Source organism: Mustelus asterias, chromosome 24, assembly GCF_964213995.1.
Source record: "Mustelus asterias chromosome 24, sMusAst1.hap1.1, whole genome shotgun sequence".
Lineage (NCBI taxonomy): Eukaryota > Metazoa > Chordata > Chondrichthyes > Carcharhiniformes > Triakidae > Mustelus > Mustelus asterias.
In genome coordinates this window covers 14,753,442-14,780,296 of record NC_135824.1, presented here as the reverse complement: position 1 = coordinate 14,780,296, position 26,855 = coordinate 14,753,442, and the positions used below count along the sequence as shown (strand labels likewise).

The following is a 26,855-nucleotide window of genomic DNA, read 5'->3' as shown; positions in this document are numbered from 1 at the left end:
TTTAGAAGACAAAATTGTACCCGCCTCTACTACTGCCTCTGGCAGCTCATTCCAGACACTCATCACCCTCTGTGTGAAAAGATTGCCCCTCTGGACCCTTTTGTATCCCTCGCCTCTCACCTTAAACCTATGCCCTCTAGTTTTAGACTCCCCTACCTTTGGGAAAAGATATTTACTATCGATCTGATCTATGCCCCTCATTATTTTATAGATCTCTATAAGAGCACCCCTACGCCTCCTACGCTCCTGGGAAAAAAGTCCCAGTCTATCCAGCCTCTCCTTATAACTTAAGCCATCAAGTCCCGGTAGCATCCTAGTAAATCTTGTCTATAAACCTCTCCAACCTTTACTCATAAGACAAACTTCCCATTCCTGGTATTAGTCTGGTAAATCAGAGTCACCAGAGTAAACAGGAAAGAGAATCCCTGCCGACTTTTCCACTTTGCCAATTTATACCAATCACTAAGTCACCCAACGAGTTGAAGGACAAATTGGAGACAGTGGCACTCACAACTAACAACCTCTTCTTAAACATAAACTGCAACATTCCACAGTAGAAAGAGTCACTATGAACTACAGCAAACAAAACTCATTACTGAAGTTACTGCAAGGCTTCCTGATAAAAGCAAGGTTCCCCCCCCTTCCCCGGCCCAGAAAACACAGTCAGTGGAGGAGAGTTACATACATCGAATCAGTCCAAGTCACTGATGGCAAGCGGTGTCCCCTGAATTATCCAATCATCTCCTTTCTGATCAGGGATAACGGGCTCACTATACGTGACACCATTTTGATTTTGTCCACCCAAGGCCATTGAAGTCGATTGTAACATCCTGGCTGAAATTAGATAAGATGTGGAGATGCCGGCGTTGGACTGGGGTAAACACAGTAAGAAGTTTAACAACACCAGGTTAAAGTCCAACAGGTTTATTTGGTAGCAAAAGCTTTTGCTACCAAATAAACCTGTTGGACTTTAACCTGGTGTTGTTAAACTTCTTACTGAAATTAGATAAACCAGCCATGGCCACAAGTGGAGCAAAGGTCTGGGGCCATCTTAGTCTGTGGAGTTCAGATTCTCACTGAATAAAAATCCTGACTCATCATGGGGCAAGAGAGCATGAGATTACAAGCTGCAATTTTAAATGGGTTGTATCCTCTGGGACTTGAGCTTGTAAATTGAAACACCCAATCGCATGACATTGAGACATTGCCAAATTGCTGATCACCTGGCAGGTTGATCTGATAGAAAATGGAATTTTTTAAACGGGTGATCCATCGATTTATTTTATATGGACTCATTTTTACACAACCTTCCAGGTTGTAATGCAGGATCTTGTAGGATACACCACATCACACTCTGTGAAGTTCTGTACCACAGGATATGGGAAAGTGATCATAGAATCATAGAATCCCTGCAGTACAGAAGGAGGCCATTCTGCCCATCACGTCTGACAGAGTGCCTTACCCAGGCCCTCTCCCCCGAACTCTATACCCTTAACCCCGGACATTTACCATGGTTAATCCCCCTAACATACACATCTTTGGACACTAAGGGGCAATTTAGCATGGCCAATCCACCTAACCTGCATATCTTTGCACTGTGGGAGGAAACGCATGCTGGCAAGGGGAGAACATGCAAACTCCACACAGTCGTAGAATCATAGAATTATAGAATCCTACAGTGCAGAAGGAGGCCATTCGGCCCATCAGGTCTGCACCAACCATAATCCCACCCAGGCCCTACGCCATAGTCACATGCATTTACCCTAGCTAGTCCCCCTGACATTAAGGGGCAAATTAGCATGGCCAATCCACCCAACCAGCACATCTTTGGACTGTGGGAGGAAACCGGAGCACCCGGAGGAAACCCACGCAGACAAGGGGAGAACGTGCAAACTCCACACAGGCAGTCACCCAAGGCTGGAATTGAACTCGGGTCTCTGGCGCTGCGAGGCAGCAGTGCTAACCACTGTGCCACCCATATGGATGTTTGATCTCACCAGATATTGGTGTACAAGTAGGATCTCATGGTATCTCACACTGTATTATTTTACCAAAAACCATTTCAATTACATTTGCCGGGATGAAGTCTAAAGCTAAACATAATTAAATAAAAATCAAATGCATCTTCCCACTCAACAAACTAATCAGCAATCAGTATTGCAGACACACCAAACTCATTACTCAATTATCTATTGAGGTTAACCTGAAACAGCTGAGCCAGCAGTCATCAGAATATTGCATTTTTGGCTTTTTGTTGAGCCTTTACATAAAGTAATAGCCAAGTGAATTCCTTTAATCTCGGTTTTGATAACACTTTTTGTCACCCAAAATCAAAGACACCAGTCAATGTAAAAGTTCAGAATAAGAGAATTCCCTGGGCTGAGCTTTTGATGAATTCTTCTGCAATTAGCTTTGACAGGAACTGCAATTATTCTGATATTTAATAATTGGGTCATGTCAGCAAGCATAAATGTGCCACCTCATCTTCGGGATCATAGGGATTTCATGTCCCTTTGCAATCATTTCTTATAATAAATTGATCTCCATGTCAGATATCTGGATCTTTTTTGTACTCATTCCTTAGCAGAAAGCTGGAGACTTGTGCATCGACTGGAAATGTTTACACCGCAAATATACAGTATTAGCATTTTAAATCCTTAATATCAAGATGGAGATACTTGCACTTATAGGAGGTGTCCAAAACTACGGGTCATATGTCTATATAAAATGGCCTTGTGGCGCAGTGAGTACTGTCCTTGCCTCTGAGGCAGAGCTCCAGGTTTGAGTCCCACCCCAGGACTTGATGGCCAAGGAAGGTGCGTTCATCACACGGCCAACAGATTGAATGTGAACCTGCAAAATTCTTCCAAACACACCTGCAGCACGATGGCAGAGCCAAGGAACTGGGTTCTATTCCCGGCTTGGGTCACTGTCTGTGCGGAGTCTGCACATTCTCCCCGTGTCAGCGTGGGTTTCCTCCGGGTGCTCCGGTTTCCTCCCAGTGCTGGTTAGGTGTATTGGCCGTGCTAAATTCTCCGTCAGTGTACCCGAACAGGCCCCGGAGTGTGGCGACTAGGGGATCTTCACAGCAACTTCATTGCAGTGTTAATGCAAGCCTACTTGTGACACTAATAAATAAACAATGGCTGGCAGTAAGAGCGGGAGAGACTCCCGGTCAGCCATGCTTGATGTGGACTGCCACCCCACAAGCTATAAGCCTCTGGTGTCGGACCTATTCCAGGAATAACTAGCTATGGAAACAGTCAACAGACTGCCTTAGTGCATCCCTGGGCACTGGAAGAGAATTGGAAAATTCAGGAGAAACTTTACCGAGCAATGGAGTCGCTGAGGTGAATAGTATCGTCACATTTGGGTTTCCCGGCAGTGTGGGTGACTTTTAACGTGTCTCCTAATTTTACTGTCTCACCCGCGACCATGTCCACCGATTTCAGGGGCCAGAAAGTACCAGCCAGCAAATGGGTGAGTGTGATGGAGCGGGGGAATAAAGGAGGGAAAGGGAGGAGATGATGAAGAAAAGAGAAGACATGATGAACTGAGGTGCATGGCATGGATTGGGGAAGACAGAGGGAATGGTGGGAAAACACAGAGGGAAGAGTCATTGCCAGAACTTCACCACCATCATGGGAATAAAGATTGGGCACAGGGGAAAAGGCAACAGAATCAGAAAAGATGTGATAGGGGCAGTCTACATGATGGATCTTGATCGGAAACTATGGAAGGGGAGACAAAGTTAAAAGGTGAGGATTCCGGCCTCAGCTAACTGTCTGTGTGGAGTTTGCACGTTCTCCCCGTTTCTGCGTGGGTTTCCTCTGGGTGCTCCGGTTTCCTTCCACACTCCAAAGATGTGCGAGTTAGGATGATTGGCCATGCTAAATTGCCCCTTAGTGTCAGGGTGATTAGCAGGGTAAATGTAGCGTTATGGGGATAGGGCCTGGGTGGGATTGTTGTCGGTTCAGGCTCGATGGGCTGAATGGCCTCCTTCTGCACTGCAGGGATTCTATGATTCTATGTGCTAGTGTGGTTTTGGATGCTTTGATAGGCCGTGGGACAGAGCATGTGGCAAACACTCAGCACTTTATTCTTTCCTTCCCTTCACTTTTATCCTGACATAAGAACCAAATGACAAACACTCAGGAGTGGATGGCACAGAGAAAGAGAGACAGTAGACTAGACAGAGAGAAGGTGACAGGTGAGTGATGCTTTTCTAACTCAATGTGAGCTTTGCCACAGGTGATCCATTTCTATCTAAACACAAAGTGTGCATGCCACGCTTCGGAACATTATGCCTTGATACTTTAATGATGCACTTTCACAGGCTTCATCTGTGAATATAGAAAGGATTTATTAATAAGAAAACACCTGGTTTCCCTACACACGTCTTGCCGAAGAGCGCTCCCTCACCATGGGTTGATTGCACACTCTGAGTCCCTGAGGCAGGTAAGGGGAGTCAGAGGTCAGGAGTGCAAGAGTATCCGCCTCTGTAATCGTCCAACAGGTTCTTTCAGCTCGTATGGATAAGAGTGGGGGCTGCAGAGTGGATGAGCTCACTGACCCTGGCACTGTGGTACAGGAAGCTATTCAAGTGGGGGGAGCACATAAGAAATTAGTGGTAATAGGGGATGGGTAATAGGAAGACAAGAAAATGTGGGGGTTTGACACTGTCCCCTGTAGCAAGGAGCAAGGGTTCATACGGCTATGTCGCCTGTCTGGTGTCAGGGTTCGGGACATTTGCTCCACGCTGGAGAGGAATTTGCAATGGGAGGGGGAGAATCCCATTGTCATGGTCCATGTAGGTACCAATGGCATAGGTAGAATGAGGAAGGAGGTTCTGCCTAGAGTGTTTGAGGAGCTAGGCACGAAACAACAAAACTTCTAAGGTTATAATCTCTGGATTATTACCTGAGCCGCGTATAAATTGGCAAGAACCAGAGGGGAATTTCAGAGTAAGGGGTCGCACATTTAAGACAGAGATAAGTAGGAATTTCTTCTCTTCGTGGGTAGTGAATCTATGGAATTCTTTACCACAGAGGGCTGTAGAGGTTATGTTGTGAAGTATATTCAAGGCTGAGATTGACATTTTTAGTCAGGAAGGGGATCAAGTGTTATGGGGATAAGGCAGGAAAGTGGAGTTGATGATTATATCAGATCAGCCATGATCACATTAAATGGTGGAGCAGAGTTGATGGGCTGAATGGCCTACTTCTGTTCCTACCTCCTATGGTCTTATAGTCCCAATTATTTTATTCTTGTTTTATGTATTCGTGGGACATGGGCATTGATGGCTGGGCCAGCATTTATTGCCCATCCCAAGTTACCCGAGGGTAGTTGAGAGTCAACCACATTGCTGTGGCTCTGGAGTTACATGTGGGCCAGACCAGGTAAGAATGGCAGATTTCCCTCCCTAAAGGACAATTCATGAACCAGATAGGTTTTTCCGACAATCGACAATGGTTTCATGGTCATCAGTAGATTCTTAACTCCAGATATCTTTTATTGAATCCAAATTCCAACATCTGCCATGGCGGGATTCGAACCCAGGTCCCCAGAACATTAGCGGTGTTTCTGGATTAAGAGTCGAGTGATAATACCAGTAGGCCATTACCTCTCGTTGGTACTCCAAGCCAGGTGACCCTTACTCTGCTGTGTTGCCCTTAAAGGAACAATGACAACAATCACTACAGATATATAAGCAGAACATTCAAAATAATAAAGCTGGACAAATATAGTTTTAAAAATCTACCCTCTAATCACGCTGAGACCATGCTTATATTCAGCAATTAGACCTCTAAAGAGACAAGCAGAAGATTGGCCAAGTGGTAATGTCCCTGGGCCAGCAATACAGAGATCCAGGGTAATGCTCTGGGGACATGGATTCAAATCCCACCATAGCCACTGGTGGAATTCAGATTCAATTAATGGATCTGAACTATAAAGTTAGACCCATCTGGTTCCTCTTAGGGAAGGAAATTTGCCATCCTTACCCGATCCGGCCTACATGTGACTCCAGACCCACAGCAATGTGGTCGACCATCAATTGCCCTTTGAAATGTCCCTAGCAAGCCACAGGGCAATTACAGAAAAGGTCAGCCCTGGTCCGTGACCCCCATGTCCCAAGAAATAACAAAGAAAAGAAAACACGTTCGTTACATTCCTCAGAGAAGCTTCCACGTGGTTGGTGAAGTGAGACAGAAACTCCTGCTGCCGGAGCAGGGGCGGATCTGAGGAATTCCCCAGTCCTGAAGTTCCTCCTCAGGGGAAGAATTGGCTGGGAAATGCAGACCAACAACCACATAATGGACACCATGGGCACTGAATACTATTATGGATGATGCTTTCAACCTCACAAGGCAGCGCTTTCGCTGGCTCAAGATGAGCAATGCCGTAGGGGATCAGCTAGAAACAGATGGAAAGCTGAGTTATCTTTTTGTGGCTATATTCCCCAGCCACAAACATCACCCCCCTGAGGGAAGAAGCTTTGTCTGGTATTTAGCACAGGGTTTCAGATTGTGTTCCTGTCTGTTAAACATGAAGTGATTGATTGAAAAGATGCCATATTTCTTCCTTCTGTTCACGATATACAGTGGGGCCCCCACAGCACAATAGGAAGTATGATTAACTAAAAATTATTTCTTTCCTACATTACTATTGCGGGCAGCACAGTGGTTAGCACTGCTGCCTCACAGTGCCAGGGACCTGGATTCGATTCCCAACTCGGGTCACTGTCTAGGCAGAGTCTGCACCTTTTCCCCGTGTCTGAGTGGGTTTTCTCCGGGTGCTCCGGTTTCCTCCCACAGTCTGAAAAATGTGTTGGTTAGGTGCATTGGCCAGTCTAAATTCTCCCTCAGTGTACCCAAACAGACTCTGGAGTGTGGCGGCTAGGGGATTTATCACAGTAACTTCATTGCAGTGTTAACATCAGCCTCCTTGTGACACTAATAAAATAAACTTAAACTTCTGTTCATGGTATACAATGGGGTCCGCACAGCACAATACAAAATATGATGAACTAAAAATTATTTCTTTCCGACATTACTATTATTGTAAAGCAATAAAAAGAAATGGCATGATTAAGTGTGTTTGCTCAGTGGACAGACTCACTTCCCAATGAAGGGTTGTGCTGAGCCCTGAATCTCAATGGGGGTGATTTCAGCATTGATCTTTCCATCTCCAAGTTGAACACTCAGGAAGCTAAAGACGTGAGTACGTGCTGCCTATCCACGTTAAAGGTTACCTTGGCCCGGTCAGAGAGAGTATGGAGCTGGGGAGTTCATCAATCTTCCAGTCTATCCTCAGTCTGTCAGTGTGATGCACACAAAGTTCATTCTTAGTCAATCACATTTACAATTCACTCCAAAACTCTCCATCCATTTTTCCAGCGGCCCAGCTGGTTCCATATAAACGGCACCTGATCAGAGCAGGGCTCAAAATCCAGCATCTAAAGCCAATGTGGCAGCCGCCACTCATTCAAAGACACACTCTCTCCCACTCTCTTCTGACTCTCATCAATTTTTACAGATGCACCATAGAAAGCATTCTTTCTAGTTGTATCACAGCTTGGAATGGCTCCTGCTCTGTCCAAGACTGCAAGAAACTACAAAGGGTTGTGAACGTAGCCCTCTGCTCGCGATCCCGACTGCAGGGTGGCGGTGGGACCCCCGCACCCCCACTGATCGCCCCAGAGGCCCCATCTTCCAATAGGCCACGCCCCCTCTAGCACTGCCCCTTATAACTGCCCGATGCCCGGTGGGCAGTGCCAAGGCACCTCCTGGGCATTGCCACTTTGCCCCTTGGGCAGTGCCAGTGGGCCCAGGCTGGTACTGCCAAGGTGGCAATGCCCAGGGGACATGCCACCTTACCCCCAACCTCCTGGGGGAGCCACCCTGGCCTCCTTTCAATCCAACGGGATTCGGCCGCCAGTTCCCCATTAATGAGGAGCTGTTGTAAACCCTGCTAAAGTGACCATTTCCAGCTGGGGTGGGGAGGGGGTTGGGGGTGGTGGGGGAGGGAGGATGGTGGGCCCAAAGACTTCAGTCCCAGGCCTGCTGATCAGATGTAAATGCTGATTGAACTAATTTATTCAGCTCTGCGCCGATTTCTGGCATGAAGCTGACGATGCTGGAAATCCAGGGGCCAGAGATGCGCGGAGGCCAGGGCGCCCAGCGGGAAGCCCGCTACATAGCCTCCGCTTCTATCTCCCGGCCCGCTCCGCTGCTGGGAGAATCACCCCCGTGGTTTGCACATGTAGATTCAAAATAACAACAGCAAAGTTTATTGAGGAGCTGTTGCCTGTACAGAGCGGAAAATTAAAATAAGGCAGGAGCTTGTGAAACAGCCCAATGGCATCAAATCATGTGAGCGGCAATTAAAGCAATCATGCAACCACTTAAATATATAATAGTATCCAAATAGCTAGCAATCTCTATCTTGAGAGAGATTGATAGGTACGTACTCAACACTTGGCCCACCACTTCCACTCACCCCCTGAGTGCATGCCTGTGTTCTTTGTCTTGTCTGCTGTGTAGTAATTTCTGTCTCTCACAGTACTGCTGTCCTTCTGAATCACTATAATAGTGGGGAAGCAATGCACTGCTGTTTTTTTCAGCCACTGTAGTACTTGCAGTGTTGAGTCTGTCCATTACAGTACCTGTATCCAAGGATGGCGGCGGAGCGAGACAACTTCTTGCAAGTTGTGCCCAGCATACCTTCTAATTCAATCTTTTACTCTCATTCATTGGGGCGGTATGATAGAACAGTGGTTAGCACTGTAGCTTCACAGTGCCAGGGACCCGGGTTCGATTTCCAGCTTGGGTCACTGTCTGTGCGGTGTCTGCACATCTCCCTGTGTCTGCGTGGGTTTCCTCCGGGTGCTCCAGTTTCCTCCCACATTCCAAAGATGTGCGAGTTAGGAGGATTGGCCATGGTAAATTATCCATTAATGTCAGAGGGATCATCCAGGGTAAAAATGCATGGGGTTATGGGGATAGGGCCTGGGTGGGATTGTGGTCGGTGCAGACACGTTGGGCCGAATGGCCTCCTTCTGTACTGTATGATTCTATGCTTCTAAAACTCAATTCTAACTCTTTTAAACTCTCTAACTCTACTTCAACCTCTTACAGATTTGGTGCTTTCTCTACACCCTAGCTATGACTGTAACACGACATTCTGCACTCTCTTGTTTCCTTCTCTATGAACAGTATGCTTTGTTTATATAGTGCGCAAGAAACAATACTTTTCACTGTATACTAATACATGTGACAATAATAAATCAAATCAAACGTACTGTTACCTTTTTTCCCTCTGTTACAGTTCACTCTCTAAGGAGAACACTAAGAAGTCTCACAACACCAGGTTAAAGTCCAACAGGCTTATTTGGTAGCACAAGCTTTTGCTTCATCTGATGAAGGAGCAGCGCTCCAAAAGCTTGTGCTACCAAATAAACCTGTTGGACTTTAACCTGGTGTTGTGAGACTTCTTACTGGGCCCACCCCAGTCCAATGCTGGCATCCCCACATCATGGCCACCATGTCCTTTCTGCTGACAGCAGTGCCCCACACTACAATCTCAACTCCAGCATGAAGGAGGGCTCTGGGGTTATGGTAAGCTTTGCACTGGCTCCGGGCCAACGATAACACTTTAATAAATTGATCCAGAACAATCTAATGATTTTTTTTTGCTGAATGACCAGTAATCACAGCTTAAAATCAACACCAAGAAAATTAAAATTCACTTTGGGATATATTTCACCTGACACCTAAGAACTGACTGCAATTTATCATTCGAAAGATCACTTGATATGGGTTCCCCCGAATAATTCTTCCAGTCTGGTGTTAAATTCTACAGTTCCACTTTAATATTGTGTTTTTGTTCCCCATACCTAATCATCGTTTGGATCTTGATAACTGGGGAGCACTTGGCCAATCCTTAGATTCATTTTAGAAATGAGTCTCTGTTTGATCAGTCAAGGATGAAGGACAAAGCAAGGTTTGAATATGTTTCAAACATCTTTAATAATTTTCAGGCTTTTACTTACCACCCACAAAATGAGCTCATTCGCAGTGTGCACAGAGACTTCATAATGTCTGGAAGATGAAATCTTTACATTGCTACATTAATAATCTCAGTTTCTTGTGAAACACAGCTGCATCCTGTGGCCAGTGCATCTATCTGAACCATTTTCTGCAGCATTGATTTGATTTGATTTAATTTATTATTGTCACATGTATTAACCTACAGTGAAAAGTGTTTCCTGCGCACTATACAAACAAAGCCATACCGTTCACAGAGAAGGAAATGAGAGAGTGCAGAACGTAGTGTTACAGTCATAGCTAGGGTGCAGAGAAAGATCAACTTAATGCAAGGGAGGTCCATTCAAAAGTCTGATGGTAGCAGCGGAGAAGCTGTTCTTGTGTCGTGACCTCAGACTTTTGTATCTTTTTCCGAAGGAAGAAGGTGGAAGAGAGAATGTCCAGGGTGCATGGGGTCCTTAATTCTGCTGGCTGCTTTGCTGAGGCAGCGGGAAGTGTAGACAGAGTCAATGGATGGGAGGCTGGTTTGCGTGATGGATTAGGCTACATTCGTAACCTTTTGTAGTTTCTTGCGATCTTGGGCAGAGCAGGAGCCATACCAAATTGTGATACAACCAGAAATAATGCTTTCTATGGTGCATCTGTAAAAGTTGGTGAGAGTTGTAGCGAACATACCAAATCTTCTTCGTCTTCTGAGAAAGTAGAGGCGTTGGTGGGCTTTCTTAACTATAGTGTCGGCATGGGTGGGGGGCCAGGACAGGTTGTTGGTGATCTGGACACCTAAAAACTTGAAGCCTTCAACCATTTCTACTTTGCCCCCATTGAAATAGACAGGGCATGTTCTCCTTTACGCTTCCTGAAGTCGACGACAATCTCCATCGTTTTGTTGACATTGAGGGAGAGATTATTGTTGCCACACTATTGTAACTGGCAGGAAACATCTGCCAGACCTCGGCAGCGGATGTGATGGCACAGTGCTATTGTCACTGGACTAGTAATCCATTGAGCCAGGGTAATGCTCTGGGAAACAGGGTTTGAATCCCACCACAGCAGATGGTGAAATTCAAATTCAATAGAAATCTGGAATTCAAATTCTGTTGTAAAAACCCATTTGGTTCACTTTAGGATATCTAACCATGGTGGCAGAGTGGTTAGCACTGCTGCCTCACAGCGCCAGGGACCTGGGTTCAATTCCTGGCTTGGATGACTGTCCTTGGGTGTGGAATCTGCACATTCTCCCCGTGTCTGCATGGGTTTCCTCCAGGTGCTCCAGTTCCCTCCTACAGTCCAAAGATATGCAGGTTAGGTGGATTGGCCATGCTAAATTGACCTTTAGGGTCCCAAGATGTGTAGGCTAGAGGGATCAGCCATGGGAAATGGGTGGGGTTACAGGGATAAGGTGAGAGAGAAGGCCTGGGTAAGATTCTCTGTCAGAGAGTTGGTGCAGATTTGATGGGCCACATGGCCTCTCCTGCACTGTCGGGATTCTATGCTAACCAACCCAGCTACTGGGGACAGGAATTCAGCTCATTCTTCTTTCCAGTTGCTAACAAAACAAGATGTTACAAAGCCCTTTGACAAAAAAACCCCAACCACTCATATACCCTGTGACCCTATTATGTTAATGTGCATATGCAGAGCACTGCTGACACCAACTGCTACACCGTCAGGAGTTGAGGGACCATTTTGCCAGGTCTCTCAAGATATGCTAACAATCAGATTAATTTGGAGGATCTCACGTTATCAGCAAGGCAAAGCTCTAAGAGTCACGTGGTGGATGTTGGTACAAGCTCAATGCTCAAGCCCCTGCAAAACAAACAAGACTACAAAAAGCATTTAAACCAGTGGTGGGCAACTTGTGTCCCAAGGGCCACATGCAGCCCATATGGGTTACAAGTGCAGCCCCACGAGACATTTTGCTGACCGTTGCCCCATTCTGCTGATCTCCGTCTCTGTAGTTTTTTTCCTAACAATATGACTGGAAGTGATTCACACGTAAAGCAAGGGCAAGTGAAGTGTAAATATTTTGCTTGTTTTTACCATTTGAAGTTGACGATAGTTCTATGCCTTTATAAATGATTGAGCATTTTCTAAAACTTTGTTATAAAATATTTGGCCTGCATTAAATGTATTTAATCTTATTCATGGGGTCAGGTTAGTGAACAAGCCGATTTCAATTTTGCAGCCCACAGCGATGAAGGAGGGCCACTCATGTAGCCAAATAAGATCATAAGACTGTAAGTCATAGGAGCAGAATTAGGCCACTCGGCCCATCGAGTCTGCTCCACCATTCAATCATGGCTGATATTTTTCTCATCCCCATTCTCCTGCCTTATCTCCATAACCCCTGATCGGCTTATTAATCAAGAACCTATCCATCTCTGTCTTAAAGACACTCAATGACCTGGCCTCCACAGCCTTCTGCGGTAAAGAGTTCCACAGATTCACCTGTGACCTCCCTCTGTAATTTCCACCATTCTATCAATGGAGGATAGTGAATTGCCCATAACAGCAACACTCAGAATGGTAATTGACGCCGAGTTTCTGCCATGAGTGTTTCGGGGGAGCAGCCAGCGATTTGGGTTCATGGTTACACAAGCATGCGCTGACAGAAATGATCATGACTGTTAAGATTTGCCAATGATTTCTTCATGTTTGCTGAACTTAATGTGTGCAGGACAGCTGTCACCCGGCTGTGAGACTGCAATCTTTAAAGTTTTAAAGTTAAAGTGTATTTATTAATGTCATAAGTAGGCTTACATTAACACTGCAATGAAGTTACTGTGAAAATCCCCTGGTTGCCACACTCCGGTGCCTGTTCGGGTACACTGAGGGAGAATTTGGCATGGCCAATGCACCTAACCAGCATGTCTTTCATAAGCGGGGAGAACGTGCAGACTCCCCACAGTGACCCAAGCTGGGAATTGAACCCGGGTCCCCGACGCTGTGAGGCAGCAATGCATCAGCTGTGCCACCATACTATCCCGATCTTGGTATTGTGCTTCACTTTCTATCCCTTCAGATCAATTCACCACCTGAATGTGGGTTTGAGTAACCCTCGACCCTTGAGCTTTTCCTGAAATGTGCCAAGTATTAATGTGAAAAGAATAAGGTTTTACGTGGAAAGTGGCTGGACATGTGTATAAATGTATGATTAAGCTATTGGACATTTATTTTTGAAATGGGGAGGGAGAAAGTATTCACCACACAACACTTACGGTTGCTTGTACTCTTGACTCAGCATTTAATTTGAAGTAATTATGACCTGAACTTTTAGTATGGCAAGGGGCGGCACAGTGACTAGCATTGCTGCCTCACAGCTCCCGGGACTCAGATTCAATTCTGGCCTTGGGTGACTGTGTGGAGTTTGCACCTTCTCCCCGTGTCTGTGTGGGTTTCCTTCGGGTGCTCTGGTTTTCTTCCACAGTCCAAAGTTCTGTGGGTTAGGTTCATTGGTCAGGCTCAATTGCCCCTTAGTGGCAGGGTGATTAGCAGGGTAAATAGTGTTACGGATATAGGACTTGGGGGGGGGATTGTTGTCAGTGTAGTCTCAATGGGCTGAATGGCCTCTTTTTGCACAGTAGAGGAGCTGTATGGGGCTGCTCTGAGGCCAAGTCCAGGGACCAGTGGAAAAGGGTACGTGTCAAGGGTCCCAAGGTGTGGAAGGTAGGGAAGGCCTGGAGGGTTGTGAGAGGGGAGGTGATTGGGGTTCCGAGTTGAGGGAAATGTGTTGGGGGTCCAGGTGTCAAGGAAGTTTTGGGGGCTTGGGGGAGGGAGGTGCCGGGGGAGGGGGAGGTGCCGGGGAAGGGGGAGGGGTTGGGCGGGGGATGGACACCCTCAAATCAGAAGGGAAGCCTTCCCACTCCACATCAAATTTGGATTATTTCCGGCCTTCCACCACAGAGCTTTATTTTTCCCGCCAACCTAAAAATTGAGGCTAGGCAGGAAGTGGCCCTTAAATGGTGGCACTGAAGGACCTCAACTGGGGCAAGGTCAGGGCGTCTGCCTGAGGCCTTGCCCACCCCAGTGTCAAATTACTGCAAGATCGGGAACCGCTGTGCCTGCAATCGCACCCCCACAACACGCCTAACAATCCACCAGTAGAGGATTGTAAAATTCAGGCCTTTGACTTTTAAAAATTCTGTCTTGGTAACTGTTTGCCCACCAATTCTGAGGTTGGTGTTATTCCTCAGACTAATCAGTTTTATGGACAATATAAAATTTAAAAATGCAAAACTTACATGGAAGAAACATGCCACCATACTCCTTAACATATACATTTCACACAGAGCGCATCCAGTACTTCAAAAAATATCCACCACTGCAAACATTGCGCTTTTGTGTATTTCAGTTTTGCCCCATAATATACAGTGATTGATGAAATATTCAACATCAGGGTTGCTCGCACTACAAGTACATGTCCCACTTCACTCTCAGTCGAGCTCAGCCTGTCATAACTAAGACCAGTGGATTTCAACTTAATTTAGTTTATTTATCAGTGTCACAAGGAAGCTTACATTCACACTGCAATGAAGTTACTGTGAAAATCCCCCAGTCGCCACACTCTGATGCCTGTTCGGATACACTGAGGGAGAATTTAGCACGGCCAATGCATCTAACCAGCACGTCTTTCAGGCTTGTGGGAGGAAACTGGAGCACCCGGAGGAAACCCACGCAGACACGGGGAGAACGTGCAGACTGGGCACAGACAGTGACCCAAGCTGGGAACCGAACCCGGGTCCTTGGCGCTGTGAGGCAGCAGTGCTAACCACTGTGCCACCGTGCTGCCCTTTTATGTCAAGTCAACGATGATTTTACGGTTGTCATTAGATTTTTAATTCAACTTGCACAGAAAGAGAAAACAAATTGCAGAATGTTATCTGAAAATGCTGCTTGGAATCAGAAAATCCAAAGGGAATAAAAAGGAATTCAACATTCATTTGGCAGGAGGCAGTGGAGTTGGCCACATGCCTTGATTTGGGGCTACTTTCTCAATTGTACATTTTAACTGCACTTTCTGCTTAGCTGAGTCCTGTTCATTGGCATGTATGTTTACAAGGGTCCCTTCCTAAACCAGTTGTGCATCCAACAGGACTTTGAACTCTCTTTCCCTCTCACCCTCTCACTTTTCAGCGAGTAAGCGCCTCACTGTCTGGCCACCTTTGGTTCCAATCATTGTTAAGAAGATGGAAATCGTAATTGCTCCAACAATTAGAAAGCCAAAAAGAAAAATTCACCATGTAAAGTCTGCTCCAACTGTCTTGCATTCACATAAAAACACATATTTATTCTTTGTTGTATTTTTTCACTGCATCTAACCAAATATGAAAAACATATTGTTACAACACATCTCAGGAAAACATCTTGCTGTTGTTCTCCAAAGCTTAGCCTGACTAGATTTCAACTCGCACTTGACAGGAATGTGCTTTCCGTGACTGAGACATTCAAACCATACAGGCATAAGGAAATGTCTTACGGAGCTTAGGCGACCAAATAGTTTTGACTTTGTTTTGGCACGCACATGTACATCTGCGATTTCTAATTCAGAGCGTTGTACAGCAATTGCACCGTGATAGATGGTGCAAATGTTTAAAAAAAAATTAAATTGTACTCACATGTCTCTGGATGTTTCCCAAGGCTGTGGGTCTGACGGAAATATTGAGGGTTTTCAATCACTGGGATCCGGGTCATCCCGATAACGACAGCGTCTGGTCCAATATCCATGGATGAGGGTGTGATAATCCCGTGATTGATGTGGTGGAGTGGGCTGCCAGAATCTTCCTCACCACTTATCACAGCCACTGGTCCTGTAACACAGCAGAGAAAACACACATAAAACTTAGCTCACAAACCTTACCAGGATTGATAACTGTGCCCCACTCTGTGCCAGATGCCATTATCCTGCCAAGCCTACTTTTACTTCAATATGCCAAACCTAACTCTATTCACCTATAATGTCAAAACCACTCTGAATGATGGGAATAGAGCTGGGTGGGATTGTGGTCGGTGCAGACTCGATGGGCCGAATGGCCTCCTTCTGCACTGTAGGGATTCTGTGATTCTATGACACGTGATTCCACCATTTTATGACCGGAACAATTGTTACACAATATCACTGCCGTGTAATTAGAGACAGAAAGAGTGAAATGTATATGATTTTTGCCAATTAATTCTATTCACAAAACAATTGTATTCCTTTAGATTTTGCCTCACATTTCATAGAAGGAGGCCATTCAGCCCATCGAGCCTGCACCAACAACAATCCCACCCATGCCCTATCCCCATAACCCCACATATTTAGTCCTCCTGACACTAAGGAGCAATTTTGCATGGCCAATCAAACGAACCTGCACATTTTTGGAGTGTCAGAGGAAACCAGAGCACCCGGAGGAAACCCACACAGACACGGGGAGAATGTGCAGACTCCACACAGACAGTGACCCAAGGCCGGAATTGGACCCGGTCTCTGGCGCTGTGAGGCAGCAGTGCTAACCATTGTACCACCATGCCGCCCCTATCAATGTGCAATGTGCCTCACACTCGCATGGGATTGGGATACTGGGCTGCGAACAATTGGGTTGATCCGTGATTGGCCTTCCTACCAGTAGGGCTGACATGCGATTGGACCTTGCACAGTGGGGCTGATATGTGCTTATTGCTCACCTAGTTGGGACTAATTGCTGCCACCATGTTTGGTTTGCTGGCTAATACTGAACTCTTTAAAGTAGTTCATTTTCTCAAATCTCCAGATGCCATCCGCAAATAGCTGTCCTATTTTATATTTTGAATCTGAATGGGATTTGGCACTGGGTAGAGTTGAGCTTTCGCGAACACAACAGGGATCATTCCCTTTCAATGTCAGACGAATTTTCAAATTTATTTAGTTTCTAAGCAAAGCAAGGAGTCTGAATGCAGATGATTCCTGGTAGATGTAGCAATTCATTGAGGCCATCTTCTTCCTCCTCCAGGTCCCAGGCACTGAAAAGTTGTTGGTGACCATGACCTTCCATTGGATTGGTCCATGATTATGCCTGGCTAAGTAATTTGGTGGTTTCCACTGAATACATTCATTCTAAATATTCCAGAGTCCTGGCCCACACCCATAGCCACCACTACCACCGTTCCATACACCCCCCAACTGCCAACATCCCACCACACACCCCCAAACAATGTCAAAATACTCTTGGTCTAACCACAAGGAACTAATGATTAGCTGGGACTAGAACAACTGGATGCTGGGACAGTGGGTAAATTTAAGGAGGAGTTAGACAGATTTTTAATTGGTAACGGGTTGACGGGTTATGGGGAGAAGGCAGGAAAATGGGGATGAGGAGCATATCAGCCAAGATTGAATGGCAGAGCAGCCTCGATGGGCCGAATGACTTAATTCTGCTCCTATATCTTATGAACTTATGAACGCATAAGGACCTTTAACATGAAGCCTCACCAACTGCAAAATAAAAAAATTCAAGACAGTGTAAGAAAATAATGGACAACATGTAATGGGCAGGATTTCATGGCCTCTTTCGTCCTGGAACCGTAATATTCCACCCGAGGTCAACAGATCTTCCCATGCTCCATCCATCGCCCACTCCAATTCCCGTGGCAGGCGAGCCGGTAAAACTCCGGCCGTAGATTCAACAGGGCTAAATGCATCTTAAAGGTACCGGGAGTGTAATTGCAAACATCTCTAACTCCAGTTTGTAAGCAGAGCAGGAGAGTAATGTGTAAGAATAGACATGGCTCAAGAATTTCCAATTCAGGAACTCACTCACAAAGTCAGCAGTTGGCATCAACGAAAATGGAAAGTTGACATTTTTGACATATAGACGTGCGGGCAGTTTCTAAAAATTGAAGCCTCAGGGATATCTTTCTGACTCTCTGCTGCCAGTGGGAGTTATAGTGCTGACCAGAAATTCAGGTCTGCCTGATATTTCGACCATCCATTTCCACAACCCAGCAGAGCATAAAGTCATCTTCCTGCAGGCTGGGGTTTCCCGCTGGAAATGCAAAGTTAAAAGAGATTACCAAAAAGACTAACGACTTTCATTTATATAGGACATGATCTTAGGTCATCGCAAATTGGCTTATAGCCAAGAAAGTACTCTTGAAGTGCAGTCTCTGCTGTGACATCAAAAACATTTTACCGGTGACAGATGGATGGCTCGGTTGAAAGCCTCATCCAAAGATGGCACCTCTGACAGTGCAGCACCCCCCCCCTCCCCCCAAATAACTCCCTGGAGTGTCAGCATATATGTTATGTGGAGGCGATGGCCGAGAGATATTATCACTAGACTATTAATCCAGAAACTCAGCTAATGTTCTGGGAACCGGGTTCGAATCCCGCCACGGCAGGTGGTGAAATTTGAATTCAATGTAAAATGTCTGGAATTAAGAATCTACTGATGATCGTGAAACCATTGTCACTTGTCCAAAAAAAAACACCTGGTTCACTAATGTCCTTTAGGGAAGGAAATTTGCCATCCTTACCTGCTCTGGCCGACCTGCGACTCCAAAGCCACAGCAATGTGGTTGATTCTCAACTGCCCTCGGGAACTAGGGATGGGCAATAAGGGCCGGCCAGCCAGTGACCCCCATGAATGAATAAAAGTAGTCTCTCAGGATGTAAGCTGCATATTTGATAGAGTTGGATGGTATGATCCAAGCTTCCAACTTTACCACATCAAGCTCGTACAAAAAAGTGGAACTTTTTCAAGGAACAAATACTGGGTGTCCTTGATAGGTATGTCCCTGTCAGGCAGGGAGGAAATGGCCGAGTGAGGGAACCATGGTTCACGAAAGAGGTGGAATGTCTTGTGAAAAGGAAGAGGGAAGCTTATGTAGGGATGAGGAAACAAGGTTCAGATGGCTCGATTGAGGGTTACAAGTTAGCAAGGAATTAGCTGAAAAAGGGGCTTAGGAGAGCTAGGAGAGAACATGAGAAGACCTTGGCGGGTCGGATCAAGGAAAACCCCAAGGCTTTTTACTCTTATGTGAGGAATAAAAGAATGACCAGGGTGAGGTTAGGGCCGGTCAAGGACAGTAGTGGGAACTTGTGTATGGAGTCAGGAGAGATAGGCGAGGTGATGAATGAATACTTTTCTTCAGTGTTCACCAAGGAGAGGGGCCATGTTTTTGAGGAAGAGAAGCTGTTACAAGCTAATAGGCTGGAGGAAATAGTTGTTCGGAGGGAGGATGTACTGGCAGTTTTGAATAAACTGAAGGTCGATAAGTCCCCTGGGCCTGATGAAATGTATCCTAGGATTCTTTGGGAGGCAAGGGATGAGATTGCAGAGCCTTTGGCTTTGATCTTTGGGTCCTCACTGTCCACAGGGATGGTGCCAGAGGACTGGAGAGTGGCGAATGTTGTTCCTCTGTTTAAGAAAGGGAATAGAAATGACCCTGGTAATTATAGACCGGTTAGTCTTACTTCGGTGGTTGGTAAATTGATGGAAAAGGTCCTTAGGGATGGGATTTACGACCATTTAGAAAGATGCGGATTAATCCGGGATAGTCAGCACGGATTCGTGAAGGGCCAGTCGTGCCTCACAAATTTGATAGAATTTTTTGAGGAGGTAACTAAGTGTGTTGATGAAGGTAGGGCAGTTGATGTCATATACATGGATTTTAGTAAGGCGTTTGATAAGGTCCCCCATGGTCGGCTTATGATGAAAGTAAGGAGGTGTGGGATAGAGGGAAAGTTGGCCGATTGGATAGGTAACTGGCTGTCTGATCGAAGACAGAGGGTAGTGGTGGATGGAAAATTTTCGGACTGGAGGCAGGTTGCTAGCGGAGTGCCGCAGGGATCAGTGCTTGCTCTTTGTGATTTTTATTAATGACTTAGAGGAGGGGGCTGAAGGGTGGATCAGTAAATTTGCTGATGACACCAAGATTGGTGGAGTAGTGGATGAGGTGGAGGGCTGTTGTAGGCTGCAAAGAGACATAGATAGGATGCAAAGCTGGGCTGAAAAATGGCAAATGGAGTTTAAATGTGAGGTGATTCATTTTGGTAGGACTAATTTAAATGTGGATTACAGGGTCAAAGGTAGGGTTCTGAAGACTGTGGAGGAACAGAGAGATCTTGGGGTCCATATCCACAGATCTCTAAAGGTTGCTACTCAAGTGTATAGAGCTGTGAAGAAGGCCTATAGTGTGTCAGCTTTTATTAACAGGGGGTTGGAGTTTAAGAGCCGTGGGGTTATGCTGCAACTGTACAGGACCTTGGTGAGACCACATTTGGAATATTGTGTGCAGTTCTGGTCACCTCACTATAAGAAGGATGTGGAAGCGCTAGAAAGAGTGCAGAGGAGATTTACCAGGATGCTGCCTGGTTTGGAGGGTAGGTCTTATGGGGAAAGGTTGAGGGAGCTAGGGATGTTCTCTCTGGAGCGGAGGAGGCTGAGGGCAGACTTAATAGAGGTTTATAAAATGATGAAGGGGATAGATAGAGTGAACGTTCAAAGACTATTTCCTTGGGTGGATGGAGCTATTACAAGGGGGCATAACTATAGGGTTCATGGTGGGAGATATAGGAAGGATATCAGAGGTAGGTTCTTTACGCAGAGAGTGGTTGGGGTGTGGAATGGACTGCCTGCAGTGATAGTGGAGTCAGACACTTTAGGAACATTTAAGCGGTTATTGGATAGGCACATGGAGCACACCAGGATGATAGGGAGTGGGATAGCTTGATCTTGGTTTCAGATAAAGCTCGGCACAACATCGTGGGCCGAAGGGCCTGTTCTGTGCTGTACTGTTCTATGTTCTATGTTCTAAACAGCAAAGAGACGTGTGATCAGATGATCTGTTTTTAGTGTTCCTTGAAGGATGCACCACAGAAAGCATTCTTTCTGGTTGTATCACAGCTTGGTATGGCTCCTGCTCTGCTCAAGATCGCAAGGAAGAAAAGTCGTGAATGTAGCCCAGTCCATCACGCAAACCAGCCTCCCATCCATTGACTCTGTCTACACTTCCCACTGCCTCAGCAAAGCAGCCAGCATAATTAAGGACGCCACGCACCCCGGACATTCTCTCTTCCACCTTCTTCCTTCAGGAAAAAGATACAAAAATCTGAGGTCACGTACCAACCGACTCAAGAACAGCTTCTTCCCTGCTGCTGTCAGACTTTTGAATGGACTTACCTCGCATTACATTGATCTTTCTCTCCACCCTAGCTATGACTGTAACACTACATTCTGCACTCTCTCGTTTCCTTCTCTATGAACGGTATGTTTTGTCTGTATAGCGCGCAAGAAACAATACTTTTCACTGTACGTTCATACATGTGACAATAATAAGTCAAATCAAATCAAATCAAATCAAATCAGAAAGGATCCCAAAGAGATCCCTCTGCCCCAACCTTCTTCATACCGTGCCATGGAATCTTTCTTGCCCTCCTGAGAGGGCAGACAAGAAAGTCTTTCTGAAGCTGCACACGGGTACAATAGCGCAGCAAAGCACTGCTCATAAGTTTCCGCCTTTAAGATACAGCGCATACATGACCACACAAAAACATGTCAAGGTACCGTGCAGCAGGACATGCGCAACAGAAATAATTTAGCCACGAGCGCCTCGGTTTAAAAGCCTCATCTGACGATGACACCTCTGACAGTGCAGCACTCCGTGAGTAACTCCCTGCAGTGTCAGCATATATATTGGCCACCAGTCTTTTCAGGATATAGAAGCATAGAAACATAGAAAACTACAGCACAAAACAGGCCCTTCGGGCCCACAAGTTGTGCCGAACATATCCCTACCTTTTAGGCCTACCTATAACGCTCCATCCTATTAAGCTCCATGTACTCATCCAGGAATTTCTTAAAAGACCCTATTGAGTTTGCCTCCACCACCACTGACGGCAGCCGATTCCACTCGCCCACCACCCTCTGTGTGAAAAACTTCCCTCTAACATTTCCCCTGTAGCTACCCCCAGCACCTTAAATCTGTGTCCTCTCGTCGCAGCCATTTCCACCCTGGGAAAAAGCCTCTGAGAGTCCACCCGATCTATGCCTCTCAACATCTTATACACCTCTATTAGGTCTCCTCTCATCCTACGTCTCTCCATATAAGATGCAGTTAAACCCCATTTTTGACAGTGTTGGATGTTAGCCAATGAAAAAGAATGTACAAAAGTGCAGCATTTGCAATGGTAAATTTGGATATTTTTCAAAAGGAATGCGAAATCTGTTGGTTCAGCACTTATTTCCTTGGGATCTGGGAAATGTCTCCCAAGAACTCTGGATTTTGAGCGCTTTTGGTTCATTTTGAAGAGGGTTATGCTTTAACATTTGCGAACAATAATATAACATTAAATCTCTACAAAAGTTGCTGTTATAAGTCACAACTGACTATTTGCTTTTCCATTATAACAACGTAATAGCCAAACTCACCCGAACCATTGAGATTGTTCAAAGACAACTTCAAACAAAGTCCAAAGTCAGATTGATTTTAAAAAATCAAAACTTCATCCCAGCAGTGGTTGAAGATGGAAGTGGTACTTACAGGTATACTTGAGAATCTTACAAAAAGGCAGAATTACAGATTCCAAAGCTTGCAACATTTCAAATTGAAAATCCAGTCTTTAGGTGCCATCAGATCTCAACAAATGGGGGTAATATATTGTAACATATTGATATGGATAGAAGGTTGGCTGGTTACCAGGAAGAAGAAAGCCAGGATAAATTGATTTTTTTCAGGTTACATAGAAACTAGAAGCAGGAATAGACCATTCAGCCCTTCAAATCCACTCCATCATTCATCTTGCTCATGGCTGATCATCACATTCAATATCCTGATTCCCCCCCACCCCCCCCCAAATCCCTTGATCCTTTTAGCCCCAAGAGCTATATCTAATTCCTTCTTGAAATCACATAACGTTTTGGCCTCAACTACTTTCTGTGGTCGTGAATTCCACACATTCACCACTCTTTGGGTGAAGAAATTTTCCTTACCTCAGTCCAAAAAGGTTTACCCCTTATCCTCAAACTATGACCCTCTAGTTCTGGACTCCCCCACCATCAGGAACATTCTTTCTGAATCTATCCTGTCTCATCCTCTGAGAAATTTATAAGTTTCCAGGAGACTCCCTCTCATCTTCTAAACTCCAATAAATCCTAACCGACTTAGGCTCTCCTCATGTGACAGTGCTGCCATCCCAGGAATCATCCTGGTAAATCTCCTACATTGACTCTGTCAACACTTCCCGCTGCCTCGGAAAAGCAGCCAGCATAATCAAGGACCCCTTATACCCCGGACATACTCTCTTTCACTTTCTTCTGTCTGGAAAAAGATACAAAAGTCTGAGATCATGTACCAACCAACTCCCTTGCTGCCATCAGACTATTGAGTGGACCGGCCTTGTGTTAAGCTGATCTTTCTCTAGCTATGACTGTACGGTATGTTTTGTCTGTATAGCATGCAAGAAACAATACTTTTCACTGTACACAAATACATGTGACAAGAATAAATCAAATTAAATCAAATCTATAGCAAGAACATCCTTCCTCAGATAAGGACACCAAACTGCACACAATACTCCAGGTGTGGCCTCACCAAAGCCCTCTGCAATTACAGTAAAACATCTCTATTCCTATACTCAAATCCTCTCGCTATGAAGGCCAACATAACATTTTGAAATTTTGGCAAAATGTAATGAGCGGTGCGCCACAGAGGTCAGTGCTGGGACCTCAACTGTTTTTGATTTATTAGGCGGGTTTCTCCGATCTCATTCAATTTGCCAATTATCGACTTGGGTCACTGTCTGTGCGGAGTCTGCACGTTCTCCCCGTGTCTGCACGTTCTCCCCGTGTCTGCGTGGGTTTCCTCCGGGTGCTCCGCTTTCCTCCCACAAGCCCGAAAGACGTGCTGGTTAGGTGGATTGGCCACGCTAAATTCTCCCTCAGTGTACCTGAACAGATATCAGAGTGTGGCGACGAGGGGATTTTCACAGTAACTTTATTGCAGTGTTAATGTAAGCCTACACGTGATACTAACAAATAAACTTTAACAATATTATATCCCATTCTGCTGTGACATTCACATTTATTGTTTTTGATCAATATTCCATATCGTTGAACCCAGTAAACATGGGTGGCATGGTGGCACGTGGTTAGCACTGCTGCCTCACAGTGTCAGGGACCTGGGTTCGATTCCCGGCTTGGGTCACTGTCTGTGTGGAGTCTGCACATCCGCCCGGTGTCTACGTGGGTTTCCGCCGGGTGCTCCGGTTTCCTTCCATAGTCTTAAGATGTGCGGGTTAGGTTGATTAGCCGTGGTAAATTGCCCCATAGTGTCAATGGGACTAGCAGGGTAACTACAGGGTGTTAAGGACATAGGGTCTGGGTGGGATTGTGGTCAGTGCAGACTCAATGGGCTGAATGGCCTCCTTCTGCACTGTAGGGATTCTAGTCTATTCTATTCTAACATCTGCACCTATTAACAAATTGCCTAAAAGATTCTTGGTGAATGGAACACAACAGTGCAAAGGCAAAAGTAAACCTTAGTAATTGGACACAATGATCTATGGTCAGTAGACTTGTTTCTCTGCTAGCTATTTACCTTATCGATGTTGGCAAAGTGTTGAGGGTTTTGCCGAGGTGAAACTAAACTCATTATTACTGCGCTTGGAATCAAATGGTGCTTTTCAGATATTTATTTATGCAGCTTTGTGCATTCAAATAACCAATTTTATTTGAAGGTAAGTGCTTTGTACGATTACTCACACTAAAATGCACTTTTCTGCATGAAACCTAAGTTCAATACAAATGCTTTGAGAACTGGAAATCTGCCAAAAGCATTGAAAATTTTCTTTCCATTCAGCTTCTGGCTTTAGTGCAATTTACACTCGGATTTAGTAATGCTCTGTTAAGATCTGTTCATCCACTCTTTCAGGTCTCAGAGACAGGACATTTGCTACTAAGGTGGACCTTGAGTCAGATAATTTCTTACTAAGCTGACCTGCCTCACCTTAAAGGGCCCCGTTATGTCCAAATTTTACTCTTGGGAGATGGGGGCAGGATTGAATTGGACCCGCCGACCCTGGAAGCAAATCCTAGGTACGTATGGGGGCTGGCAAGTGGGCTGGTTAGAAGACACGCCTCAGTTCTCTGGAACCTACCATTGTGCGGTGGAATCTGAATCATTAAATGGAACCAAGAAGGAATTAGTTATATTTCTGATAAAATAATGAGTTGAAGGGATATGGAGAACAGGTAGGGAGGTGGATCTGAAACCAGGCAAGGTCTGAATTTGCCACTTCTGCTCCTAATTCCTATGTTCCTAACCTCGTCCCAGTTGTTTTAGAAGCAGTTAGGTCCTTTATCCCTCACCCCTCATACCCACCTATGCCTCTTCAACCCGTCCGCCATGGATCCCCCATGCAAATTCATTCCCCCACCCACCCACGTCCCATGCCCCCTCACACCCCACATAGTCCACTCATCCAGTATCCACAGCAGGCAGACCTCATGAGCCATGTTAAGATGAAAAAAAAACTGCTAACAATCTAAAACATACATATGTAACATAATTATAACTTAGGAGCAGGAGTGGGCGATTCAGCCCCCTGGGGTTGCTCTGCCATTCAATAAAATGATCTGATTGTGGCCTCAACTCCATTATACTGCCTACCCCCAATAACCTTTGACTCCCTTGTTAGTCAAGAACCTATCTCTGTCATAAAAATATTAACTTCCTGCCTCCAACACTCTCTGGGGAAGAGAGTTCTAAAGATTCACGACCCTTTAAGCAAAAAAATATTTTTCTCATCTCAGTCTTAAATGGGAAACCCCTTATGTGTAAACTGTATCCCCTCGTTCTGGTATATCCCACACAGTGAAACATCCTTTCAACATTCACCCTTTCAAGTCCCTTCAGGATCTTATATCTTTCAATGAGATCACCTCTAATTCTTCTAAACTCCAATGGATACAGGCCCAGCCTGTCCAACATTCCTCATATGATAACCTCCACATCCCAAATAACAGTCAAGTAGACCTTCTTCGAACTGCTTCTCATGCAGTTATATCCTTTCTTAAATAAGGTGACTGAAAATATATATATTATTCTAGACATGGTCTCACCAACACTCTGCACAACAGCAACGCTGTTTTAATTTTCCAATCCCCTTGCAACAAATACAAACATTCCATTTGCCTTCCTCATCACTTGCTGTATCTGAATACTAACTTTTTCTGATTCATCTACCAGGACATCCAGATCCCTCTGCACCTCAGAATCCTGCAATCTCTCTCCATCTTAATTCTGTGCTGTTTTTGTATTCTTCTTACCAAAGTAGATAAGTTCACATTTTCCCACATTATACCCCTTCTGCCAATTTTTTACCCATTCACATAGAAACCCTACAGTGCTGAAGGAGGCCATTTGGCCCATCAAGTCTGCACTGACAATAATCCCACCCAAGCCCTATCCCCGTAACCCCATTTACCCCGCTAATCCCTCTAACCTACGCAGCCCGGGACGCTAAGGAGCAATTAAGCCTGGTCAATCAGCCTAACCCGCTCATCTCTGGAGTGTGAGAGGAACACCAGGTTAAAGTCCAACAGGTTTATTTGGCAGCACAAGTTTTCGGAGTCTCGCTCTTTCTTCAGGTGAGAAGTCGTGTTCACAAACAGGGCCTATTTGTGAACACAACTCCTCACTCACCTGAAGAAGCAGCGAGACTCTGAAAGCTTGTGCTGCCAAATAAACCTATTGGACTTCAACCTGGTGTTGTGAGACTTCTTACTGTGCTTACCCCAGTCCAATGCTGGCATCTCCACATCGTGTGAGAGGAAACCAGAACACCTGGAGGAA

The 26,855-nt window shown here is 45.4% G+C and overlaps 1 protein-coding gene across 1 annotated transcript in view; it reads right to left on the bottom strand.

Annotated features, from left to right (window-relative positions):
* LOC144511044 (NT-3 growth factor receptor-like) overlaps window positions 1-26,855 on the bottom strand; it is an 826,965-nt gene that overhangs the window by 175,369 nt on the left and 624,741 nt on the right. Inside the window, exon 11 of the mRNA XM_078241014.1 lies at window positions 15,662-15,853. Coding sequence (XP_078097140.1) covers window positions 15,662-15,853 — 192 coding nt within the window. The remainder of the gene's footprint in view (window positions 1-15,661; window positions 15,854-26,855) is intronic.